This window comes from Leiobunum rupestre, chromosome 4 (assembly GCF_980474605.1).
Source record: "Leiobunum rupestre chromosome 4, qqLeiRupe1.1.hap1, whole genome shotgun sequence".
NCBI lineage: Eukaryota > Metazoa > Arthropoda > Arachnida > Opiliones > Sclerosomatidae > Leiobunum > Leiobunum rupestre.
Window position 1 is genome coordinate 68,773,252 of NC_143387.1, and position 12,604 is coordinate 68,785,855.

The 12,604-nt window shown below is 37.9% G+C and overlaps 1 protein-coding gene across 1 annotated transcript in view; it reads right to left on the reverse strand.

Moving 5' to 3' along the window:
- Window positions 1-614: 614 nt before the first annotated feature.
- LOC149948838 (neuropeptide F receptor-like) overlaps window positions 615-12,604 on the reverse strand; it is a 34,023-nt gene continuing 22,033 nt past the window's right edge. Inside the window, exons 2-5 of the mRNA XM_090172735.1 lie at window positions 5,917-6,190; window positions 5,486-5,681; window positions 4,362-4,673; window positions 615-1,309 (exon numbers count right to left, since the gene is read on the reverse strand). Coding sequence (XP_090028861.1) covers window positions 815-1,309; window positions 4,362-4,673; window positions 5,486-5,681; window positions 5,917-6,152 — 1,239 coding nt within the window. The 5' untranslated portion in view covers window positions 6,153-6,190 and the 3' untranslated portion in view covers window positions 615-814. The remainder of the gene's footprint in view (window positions 1,310-4,361; window positions 4,674-5,485; window positions 5,682-5,916; window positions 6,191-12,604) is intronic.

Sequence of the window (12,604 nt, forward strand, 5' to 3'; positions counted from 1 at the left end):
ACCGATGAAAGAAATTATTCGTAATTCTTAATAAAAATGCCTCTACTACTAAAAAATATGTAATTTACATTAATATAGATATCTTATATGCATATTATCATTTAATTTTGTTCAATCGTAAAAATGTTTACTAAAATTATTATTAAACTTATCTATTTGAACAGGAATCCATACGTCTACTTGGAATGCTTATCACGGCACATTTTCGTCTCGATGTGGCTGACGGTTTTTTTGACGTCACTATGTAAACTTACCAAACAACAACGTGAGAGGGAAGCGCGCGCAGAGGAGATTTTTCTCTCGTAGGCGGGGCCAAAGCCGTCAGAGTGATCTTACCATACGCGATACGCCAGGATAAGCATTCCAAGTAGAGGTATGGATCCCTGATTTGGAGATAAGCCTCGGTAGCAAATTGTTGACTCGTGTGAATTGACCTTTAGTCCATTCCCTTTGAGACTCCTGCAGAAAATGAGCTCTTTGAAACGCTGTTTCGTAAACGTTCTTAAAAATGCTTTCAAGCAGTGTACGGTTGACTCATACGGCCGCTTCGGTCTCCGGTTTTGGGGTAGGATGAAACGCGCTCTTGATGTCACAAGCGGCCTAGGGAGAGGGGAGAGAAGGAGGCCCGCGTGTCTCCGCCAGGCGCTACGAGAAAAGAGGGGAACGACCAATTTACATCTTGTGACGTAGGCGCAGATGCACCGTTCGATTTTTTCCCTTCCTCTTCTGGAATTAAGTGTGGCGACAGGCGCGTTAGGCGAATGAGCACCCTCCTCGGCGTTACGCTAACTTAATCACTGTCTGTCGCCGCTATTTACTCCGGCCCCGTTATAACAATAGTTTCGAATTTCTCGCTGACCCCATTAGGGGCCAAAGTGTTTTTAGAGGTCTCGTTCGAATCGGTGACGCCGGTACTCTTCGTAACGACGATGACCGATTCGGTTTTGTCCCTGGCGTAATTTGCCACACCCCCGTGACCAGTTTTGCTGCCTCTGGTCACCGACGAACCCCCTCCTTCCGGCGAACAACAGGTGGAGAAGATCTCTCGGAACTCTTTCTTGAAGTTGTCGTTGAGCCATCCGTACAGGAGCGGGTTGGAACAAGCGGAGCTCATCCCGATCATGTGGCAGCAAGCGAACAGAATCCGGTAGTCCGAGATGTCGAACGGGAAGTAGAATTCGGCCAAGATGTTGAGGATATTCAAGGGTAGCCAACTGACCACGAAGATTAGAGCGATGGCGATCAGTAGGCTGTTGGTTTTGCGCATGCGCCGAATATCTCGTTCTTGTTTCTCTTGTAACTTCGTACCCTATTTGGGATTAAAAATATTCTTTTTACAGGCGCGGATTGCGATATTCTGAAGTGGCTTTAAACATAAAGTTGCACGTGTTAAATATTTACTGATAGTAATTTCTAGTTGAACCACGCGTAAGGTTATAATTATATTTCAGTCTGTCAGTTTCTTATATTTCTGCATGCGGAATGTTTGCTGAGAGCCATTTTAAATGGACTTTAGACTAAATCATTAGGTCCAATACATGGGCTTTGCCTGTCGTCATAGAAAGCTCGAATTAATTCTCAAAATAGTTGAGTTTTTCCTTAAAAACGCGTACAATGGTAGGTTCAATTTAAAGGGACTCGAAATGGAAGTACCTAAGAGACGGATCATGTTCAATAAACGTCAGCGATGACGCCGATAACGGCATCGCTCTACTTTCAAAACAATCGCGAGAGCTGAAAAAATGTGAAATGAAGCCACAATATTTAAATATAACTTTCGAGACCCTTTAAAGGGTCAAATAGTCGTTTGAATTTTGAGAATAGGGCTACTCAATCACTTGTTTTGAGATGCTCCCTTACGAAAATGGTGGATCAAAATTTGAACCAAATTTCATCCAAAATTGGACAGATCAAACGGGGATCCAATTACAGACTTCTCTGGATTAAATCTATTTGGGATCCAAGGGTCTTGATCCAATGAGATTTGGATCCGCTCTTGATCCAATGAGATTCGGATCCACTCTTGATCCAATTAGATTTGGATCAGCTTTTAATCCAATGAGAATTAGATCCAGTTGCGATCCAATGAGATTTGGATCCGGTTGGCATTCAAAGAGATTTGGATCCGATCTGGATACAATTAGTTTTGGAACAGCTTTTGATCCAAAGAGACTTTTATCCGGTCGGGATCCAATTAGATTTGGATCAGCTTTTGATCCAATGAGACTTGGATCCGGTTGGGATCCAAAGAGACTTGGACACCGACTGGGACCAGCATTATAACTACGGAATCTGGGTGGTAATCAATACTTTGAAAACAAGGTGATTTTAGTAGCATGAATTATATTTAAATAACACTAACAGCGGATACTTCCCTTTTCACTTAGCTGTGAGAGTAACTCACAGTGAAGCACATTTGACATGTAATTAAAGTCAAAAGGACAGGAACAAGAGGAAAAATTTATTACATACATAACAAATCATGCCAAGAAACGATAAGGTACTATAATTAAAACGTAATGTTTAGGCCAAAGACCTAGGAAACCTACGATATCTGTCAAAATTCGTCTACTTTGGCCTAAAATAAAGCAACTGATCAAAAAACGGCACGTGCATCACGTGCTTAAAACGCGGTAAACGAACATAATTGAGGTAAATATAACAATAATTAACAACAACAATGAATTATATCCCCACCCAAGTCCCTTGTTTTTACCCCTGGATCCGCTTAGATAGTAGATTAAATAAAACAAACAAATGTAATTGGCCAGAACCGAGTGACGTCACTGCAACTTTGAGAAGGCTAACTATTAGAGAACCGACTAGCGTGTAGAAGGCAGGGAACAGACTTAAAATAAGACGACGCGAAACCAAAACCACCCAAACGAGGCTACCTTTTATAGAATTTTTTACTAACCTTGGGCGTTACTGACTAATCCGCCAGTTTCAAATCGGCGCGTGGTCCATTGCAAAAATCGTTCTAGTTACATTCCGATTTCTATGCTGTAGAGTTTAATCAAAATGTTGCCAGTTGTTCGATAAATTTAACCATTGAAATAATAATATATTTACTGAGATCGATATTGTTCTGGCCAGACATAAAAAGTAGTCATCCAATCTCCTATCGCCTTCTATACCATAGCGGATATCAATTGAGTGTTCAAAAATCTAGAGTATATATTCCTCAATGGTATACCATTGAGGAATATATACTCTAGATTTTTGAACACTCAATTGATATCCGCTATGGTGTCTCGGTTGGGACCACTTTCTAGAAACACTTACGGCGGCTGTCATTTAACATTATACGGTGCCGTCATCTATTTTAGAAATATCTAAATATCTAAATTTCATAAAATTTTATTTGATCAAAATTATTTGGATAAAACTTGGATCCAATTCTTAGTTAAAAGATTTTTTTGGATTCAAATTTGATACAATTTTATTTGATCAAATTAATTTGGATCCAAATTTGGATCCAATGCTATTGGATCAAACAAATTTTGATCAAACTTTTATCCAGTTCTTACAAGGAGACTACCCGAGGTGGTTATCACCGATTTTTTTGAAACTCGGGGGTAATTTAGACCTTATGGTAGAATGAAAATTGCCAAAGGGAAAAGTTGCAATGGGCTTTAGTTTTCCTATGGCAACCGAAAATGTTTTTGATCTCTCCATTTAAAAAAGGATTGTATTTTCTCGGTTACCCAAATTTTGTTAAAATTTAACCAAAATTGATAAATTTTAGCCAAAATCATTGATCAATTTTAACCAAAATAGGTCAAATTCATCTTTTTGGGTAGGTTTTGAAAATTTAATTTCTTCAAATTTTTTAAGTAAGTAAGTACCCTGTGAAACCGAGAAAATCCCATGCTTTTTTAAATGGAGATTTTTTTGTTTTGAGAGATCAAAAACATTTTCGGTTGCCATGGGAAAACTAAAGCCCATTGCAACTTTTCCCTTTGGAAATTTTCATACTACCATAAGGTCTACTTAACCCCCGAGTTTCAACAAAATCGGTGATAACCACCTCGGGTAGTCTCCTTGTTAGTTAAAAGATTTTTTGGATCCAAATTTGATAAAGATTATTTGATTGGATCCAATGTCCAAAATTGGATCAAGTTATTTTCGTAAGGGCTAGGCCTGTTCACGACACCGAAGGGGAGGAGCTCCTTTAAGTTGGACTCAAATTTTTCAAACGATTCAGTTGACCTTTAAGTCGCGTATTTTTCTCTTTATTTTATCATACGTAACTCCACGAAAAGCTATCGGTAATTATTTCAACAGACTGATACCGTTATAATTTAAATAATATTTCAACGCGATTGTGAAAAATGAAAATTTTTGCTACTAGCGCTCACTTTGATGACGACCCTGTATCTGAGCTTTTTGGAGATGCGAGCGTAGGCCACGCTGACGATGACGATGGGCAGGACGTATTGGAACAGCATGGTGAAGATCGAATAGAATCCACCGCCGTGTTTGATGGGCCATTTTTCGAGGCAGTAATCGACTTTCTCGGTGAGAATAATGAAAATCGTCAAGTCGTACGAGTCGATCGACTTGAACCAGAACATGGGTGAAGCCAGCAGCAGGGCGAACACCCAGATGCAAGTCAGGGTCAAAATTGCGTTCAGGGGCTTGCAACTTTCTTGAGTGGGATAAACTATGACCTTGTGGAATTCAAAGAATATAATTAACGTTGTAGAAGAGCCTACACGTAGCAACGGTTCTAATTTCACTGGCAATTAATTAAAGTTTTCGGGCGAGGTGAGATCTCTCAACACTGTTTGAAGGTGTTTTCCCACGAGTTTTTCGGTTTCCCATTTGATCGTGGGGTGGCGGAGTGGTTAGCACTTTCGCCTCGCAGCAAGAGGAGCCGGGTTCGATCCCAGCTTGTGGCACTGGGTGAAAACTCGGAACAACTCCTTCTGCGTTGAGTTTGCAAGTTCTCTCCCCACTGGTTTAAGGGGTTTTCCCCCGAGTTCTTCGGTTTCCCCTTCCATAAAAACTTGTCTAGGTTAACGGTAATAGTTAGTGTAGGGAGCTGTTGGCTCGATCTCGTGGCATGCAGGGCTTGCCACCACCCTCCTACGCATTGTAACCCGGCCACCTGAATTAAGGGCTTCAAAAGTCGCTTGGTGACTTAGGCCTAGGGTGGTGCCTTGGGTATTAGCCGAGCTGATTATTATTTATTTATTTATTTATACAAATTATTGCAGTACACACGATAATAGTGAGCATGAAGGGATTGGTACCACCCGCCTACGCGGTATAACCCAGCCACCCGAATTAAAACTCGCTGGCTAACTTGCTCATATCGCTGTACCTGGGCTATTAGCCTGGCTGGTTATTGGTTTATTAAATTAGGCTAGCATATGCTTTAAGAATTACTTAGAATTGGTCGAAGTTTTGACCAATGTAAACTGGAAACCGTTGCTTCATTTAATTACGAGTTTCTCTGTATAACTAATGTTGCCATTACTTTGTATCTATCGAGAGCGATGGCGGTAATGCTGATGGTGGAGACGAAGATAGAAGTGGCCTGCAGCCCGGCGACCAGTTTGCAAGTCAGGAGCCCCAGCGGCCAGAACTTGAGAACGATCTCCACCAGCGAGAAGGGCATCGTGAACAGACACAGTATCAGATCAGAGATGGCCAGGTTTATTATGAAGACGTTCCTATTCGTAAAGATTGTCATATTTAATTGGTTATAAGTACAAGTTAACTTGCTTTATTGCTTCCAATAGTTTAAAGCTATTTCACCAGCATCGCGTGGCAAAACCAGTCTCCTGTTGGAGCCTCTAGTTTTTATTTCTTAATTTTGATAACCGTTTCAAACATCTGCTCTTGGAATTTCTGGATCTGGTTATTATAGCTGGTACGCGAGGGTAACAAGCTGACTTTTTGAAATACCTGGCAGTCCTCATTTGGGGTTTCCTGGCCACGGCCAGACAGACGAGTCCGTTTCCGGTGGCCCCCGTCAGAATGAGCAGGACGTAGGCGACCAACAGGCTGATCAGAGCGGTGTCGTCAATGGTCTGGTTGTTCATGAACTCTCTGACTTTGGCCAAGATGATGGTCCGGTTCTCTTCGCGTGACATGTTTTGCAGTTGGGCCAAATTGAACTCCGATGCGTTGGCCGCTTCCATTTCCTTTACTGATATTTTCCAATGAATGGATGAACTACCTGATAGAATAAATAATTTATAATTAAACCAAGTGTCAGCTCATCAATGCTCAATAGCCTTGGAAACAAGTTGATTAATCTAAGGGTTAGATGATTATTAGTATTTTATTTTCATGGCAAGTTGGTTATTTTTGGATATTCGTTTAGTATGCATGGCCCCCAATAGATGGCAGTAGTATTGCTGGAATAAGAGCACCTTCCAGAATCGTTATTAGTTCCATATCGATATATATATATATATATATCGATCGCCCGACATTAAACGTAATTGAAAAGGGTGGAGGTGTAATTATAGCAACTAAAAAAGAACTAAAAACGATTAGACGGACAGACCTGGAAAAAATCAATGATTGCGTATGGATTTAAATTAAATTAACCCGGGATACTAATTTATTAATTGCAAATCATTACCTAACTTCATATTGCTCAAACGTTGAACTACTGAATTATATTGAAACTATCGGCGAAACCTTATCAGATTACAAGCACAGGTGCATCTTATTGGGCGATTTCAATTTACCAGGAATTGACTGGTCTACTTTCGACTGTAGTTCATGTTTGTCTGGAGTCAAGCCAAAAGCAATATCTTTGACAGAATTTGTCTCTACTAATCATTTAGTGCAACATAACTTAATACCAAATAAAAAATAAAAAAGGCAATGTTATAGATCTGGTCTTGTCTAACCACTATAATCTCAAAGTTCGTGACCTGGATAACCCTTTTGTTCCTGTAGATGACGCTCATCCGCCTTTAGAAGTTAATATGTCAATACCTAGAGCAAAAACTGAAGTAGCGAGCGTTTCTAAATTTAATTACAAGAAAGGTGACTATTATGGCCTTTATTCTCATCTAGAGTCTTTAAATTACTCAGAGATATATCAAGCTATTGACGTGAATGACGCGGTTATTAATCTTACTAACCATGTCCAAAATGGCATGAATTTATTTATTCCTAAAAAAGACAATGATACTTTAATAAATAAGTACCCTGCATGGTTTTCTTCGGAATTAAAAAAATGCCTACGTAGGAAGCGTTATTTCCACCGTAAGCACAAGAGAACTAAAAGCCTTCATGATTTTAGTATTTATAGAGAACTTAGACAAGAAGTAAAAACGCTTATAAATAGGGATCGGTTAGAACATGAAACTAATATTGTATATAAATTAAAATCGGAACCGCGTAATCTTTGGACGTATGCTAATAGCAGAATAAAGGGGAAAGACGGCAATATTATATTAGAGGAAAATGGGGAGTTCATAACTGATGCAAAAGAGGTCGCTGAAAAATTTAAAGAACAATTTACTAAATGCAATGAGCCGTCAAATCACCAAGAAGATATTTCATATCCTAACTCTATTCCCTTTTCAACCATATCCGTAAAGGAAGAAGATGTTAAAAACGCAATTAAAAAATTAAAAAATAAGCGTTCTACTGGGATTGACAGCGTACCAACTTTTATTATTAAAGGATGCTCTGATATATTTGCTCCAATCTTAAAATCTATCTTCCATTTGTTTATTAGAACTGGAAAGTATCCGAAATTATGGAAAAAATCTATTATTTGCCCAATTTTTAAGAAAGGATTTAGAGGGGACTCAATAAACTACAGGCCCATCTCACTTGTATGCATTTTCGGGAAAATATTTGAAACTGTCATTCATAGTTACCTATATAATTGGTTCAAACCAATGATGGTTGAATCACAACACGGATTCTGTGTCGGAAAATCAGTAGAAACCAATTTAACGGAGTTTATGGCATACACAGCAGAAAAATGTACTAAATAGGGGTCAAGTAGATTGAATTTTTCTCGATTTTTCAAAAGCTTTTGATTACATGAGTCACGGAATCCTTAAAAATAAACTTAAAGGTTACGGTATTAATGGACACATACATGTACTATAGTGAGTTGCAGGCTAAGAAAGACAAAATATGTAGTACAATTGGCGCAAGGATGCCTCAGATCGTTTCCGGTCATTCCACCGCGCGAAATTCGAATTTTGCTCTTTTTATCGTCTTTTAGCGCCATCTAGAGACCGAAATTGGAATCTTTTTTTTTTAATTTCATAAGGCATTCCTATAATTCTTAAATTTAAAATAGTATGTATAATTATTTATTTTTGTAAATTTATTTTTACGTCTTACCAGTTAAATCGGCAGTTTCTTTTAAAATAGTTACCACGCTTTCTGGGGGGTAATAATAATAATAATAATAATAATATTTACTTGTTAACAATAAACCTTTATCATGCTTTTTATAGTAACCTCTTGGGCTATTTAAAATATTTGGAGCTTCAATTATCGAACCTTCTTTAGCTGCATTCAGTAATTAAATTCATGACAACATGAAATTAAAAAATAGATTCCAATTTCGGTTCCTAGATGGCGCGAAAAAACGATGAAACTCACGAAATTTGAAATTGACCGTAAAGTGGTCAAATTTAAATTACGCGCGGTCGACTGGCCGGAAATGGTCTGAGGTATCCTTGCGCCGACTGTACTATATATTTTGTCTTTCTTAGCCTGCATCTGACTATAAATTGGACTACAAGCTACTTAAGCGATCGAACTAATATAATTAGATGCAATAATGTTTTAACAGATGTCGCTTTTGTATCAAATAGGGGCGTGCCGCAAGGGTCAGCACTTGGCCCTTTATTTTTTAATATATTTGTTAATGATATCTCAAGCACTTAAAGGCGTCGCTCTGTTTTAAAGCAATTTGCAGACGACTCTAAATTATTTAAGAAAATTACTTCTGTTTCTGACTGTAAAAATTTACAAGAGGGTATAAAATGCGTTGAAAATTGGAGTAGATATAACGAGATCCCTTTAAATAATGCAAAATCGGAATTTATATGTTTTACACGTAAAACAAACACAATACATTATCAATACAAAGTTAACAATGCGATAATTAACCGTGTCGATAATACTCGTGATCTAGGTGCAATTTTAGACAGCAAACTATTGTTTAATAAACATGTGGCTAAAACTAAAAAAGATAGTCTAAGGAAACTATATATAATACAATCTATTGCGAAATCTCTGAAATCGGGAAAAGTTTATAAAAAATTATATGGTGCTTTAGTACGTTCACGGTATGAATTGGGTATAATTGTTTGGGGAGGTTGTAGTGAATATTTAATCTGTGATATTGAAAGAATACAAAGAAAATGCGTTTATTTTTATAAATATTACTTTGATAAAAGAAATAATTCTAATTATGAAGAAACTTTGAAACGTTTAAAACTCGACTCTTTCTCTAGCCGTAAAGAATATATTGATATATTATTTTTATATAAAGTTTTAAATAATAAAATAAGTAGTGCAGAGATTTTGTCGAAAGTAAATTTAAAAGTTCCTTTTAAACTGCCAATTAAACCCAATTGAAAGAATTCAACAATTATACAATGAAAAGTTTAAGAATTTTGACATTTTCTATATTAAATGCAACAGAACTAAATTGTGGAATTTATTACGTGACTGTAAAATTAAAACGTAAATTCATAGAAATAAAGACGGGACCGAAAACGTAACGTATGTAAAAAAAGCTTTAAAGTTTTTAATTTATTATCTTACGACGTTAGTGTAACTTTGTATAAGAAGAGGAAATTAACTATTTTAAGTTTTAAATTGTATAAGTATAAGACAAAGAGCTCCTGTATATTTTAATTTTTTAGAATTTTTACACATTTTTTTTATCGTAGTTGTAATTTATTTCTTGGATGCAATCGTTTAATATTTCTATAAATGTTTTATGGTTAAGTTTTGTATGAATAATAATATGCGCTAAATATTAATTTGGGCAGGTTATAAAATATATTTTCGTGTATATATATATATATATATATAGGAGAACGCAGCTAGCCTTTAAACACGCTAACGCAATGTTGTGTACAAATTCCATTGGACGAGCCTTTACGCTGAACGTTTTACGGGCGGGGAGAAGACAATTTCCGGATTTGCCGCTTCCGACGGCAGCACGCGCTAAAGCGGCTAACCAATGAAAAACGTACACAAATGCGTTCTCCTTGTGTGGGGTGCTATGGCCGAAATTCAGTAGTACTAGTAGTTGTAATAGTCGTAGTAGTAGTAGTCTAATGGTGAGACAGAATTAGAGATGGCGCTAGCGCCGAGTGAATATAAATCTTTCTGCCTCTCCGCGCGCGAGAAGAAGAGCTTACACTCTCGGCCAAAGAGAGGTAATTAGTTTTTATTTCGGAACTCCCTCTGATCTCTGCTGGTTCTCTTATCCGCGTTGGTTTCTCAAAGCACTCGCGCGAAATCGCTATAGAAGGCAGTGTTGCCAGAAGTACGAAAACTATCGTCCCAGTCGATAATATTGAACCGATTTTCAATATATTCCGCGATGCCTTTAAATATAGATGACTGCACCTCTCTCCCGGTTAGGAGGCGCTGGCGATAGCTCGCCGTTGCTACCTTATTTCCAAAACCACGTATCTCAAAAAATCCGGTTTGAGTAAAAAGTAATGACAATTAACGCGTTCGCGTTTCACTATCTTATTTCTAAAACCAAGTATGTAAAATTCAGTTTGGGTAATGACAATTTAAATTTAAAAACGGTTGGGGCCCGTAACTTTGGGCCCTTGATTTCTCAGCACCCACTGAGGCGACAAACATGAACGATACGTCCATTAATGGGGCATGGAAAAGTCTCGGAGGTATGTTACCCGTTTGCGCCCTCAGGGGCCCATAATTTTGGGCCCTTGATTTATCGGCAACCGCTGAGCGAGGGCCTAACCACTGTCTGATGGCCTGTACACCTATTACGCGTACTCCACACTGACAAAGTTACAGACTCTAAAGATTACGGGTTAGGTCATTAGTACAGTCAAAGGTACGGGCTTGCACACCGATTACTCGGATCGAGATACCCATTGGGGCCCTCGGGGGCCCTTAAATTTAGGAAATTTATTTCTTGGAAAACGCTAAGACCACATATGTAAAGCTACGTTCACACTTACCCCTAAATTCGCTTCGTTTAGATAACTGGTTTTTAAAACCAACGTGAGAAATCGCTTCGTGTTTGTTCGGAAGCCACTCGTCCAAGTCAGTTCGCTTAGAATCGCTTTCAAAACGACAAGGCGGGGAAGTAAAATTGCTCGTATTTTCAAAAATAATGGGGATAAAATTCTAAACAATGTCAAATAATATTTCTATATGTATTTTAAACATGCTTAAATAATTGTTTTGGGATACATTTTAGTATTTTCAAAATTCTAGTCATAATTTGAAATGACGTTAAGCCTTGGCTATAAGCGAACCGGGGTGAAGCGATTTCGCACGTGTGAACCAAGAATTATCGTAGGCGGTCAAAACTGGCATTCAAACCGGCCTAAACTGGGTTTTAGGCTCTAGTGTGAACGTGGCTTTAGTGATACGTCAATTTGACGATCCATGAGGTATAAAATTTACCCGATAGCGATGCCCATTGTGGCTCTTGGGGGCCCATACATTTGGCCGATGTGGGACTAATATTAAGGCTTGGCCCACTTGTTTTACTTTAAAATCCTTTCATTCTCGCACGCCGTTATCGTGTAGGACAAGAAGAAATCACTTTGTTAGTAAATTGAATTTGCTTTGAAATTCTGAGGAATAAATTTCCCCACTTATACAGAAAGGCCAATCCGTCCGTTCCTGGAGGCGGCGTTTACGTCCGAGGGTCTTCGCGGAATCTTTTCAAACATCCGCCGCTAGCGCCGTGCATATTAATTAGGACACCGTCTAATTAAATCATTTCTATCGCTACGCGAGCGAACGTTGCAATTCTAGAGTTCCCTTTTAAATCCACCTTTCTTTAGTGGCTTCCCTCCTTATTTTGTTCAGATTTTATACGTTGCCCATAAGTCTATAATAATTCTCTCATAAGTATGACACTTCCTATTCTTCACGTTATAAATTTTTTTAACGCACACACACACCATACGTACCATAATCACTCGTAAGTATGCGTCTGTAAAATATTTGCATCGAACAATAATTTAATGAAACCGGTTTCACGCGGAACATACAATAGATGTTTTTATATTAAAATAAAATGAATAAAAAGTTTTAAAAAATAAATATATTGCTCTTACGTCACAAAACACGGCTTTATTAGTATATTCATGGCATGCACGTTTTGCAGGCACTCTTCGAAAACCTATATTCCTCTGGCGTCTGTAGCACCTTGAATAAATTATATTAGTTCCTACCTGGACATATCACTCTATAGTTCCGCGTGCAATTGCTAAGTGTTTGTTGTTAAGAAACTGTTAAAACTATGTGGAATGTTAAAAATAAGAATTAAAAGTTTCAAAACTAAATGTTAAAAAGATAAAAATTAAAGGTTATCTTAAAAAGTATTTTGTAATTTTAAACTTGTTTTTCTGTCGATAATGGTGTATTC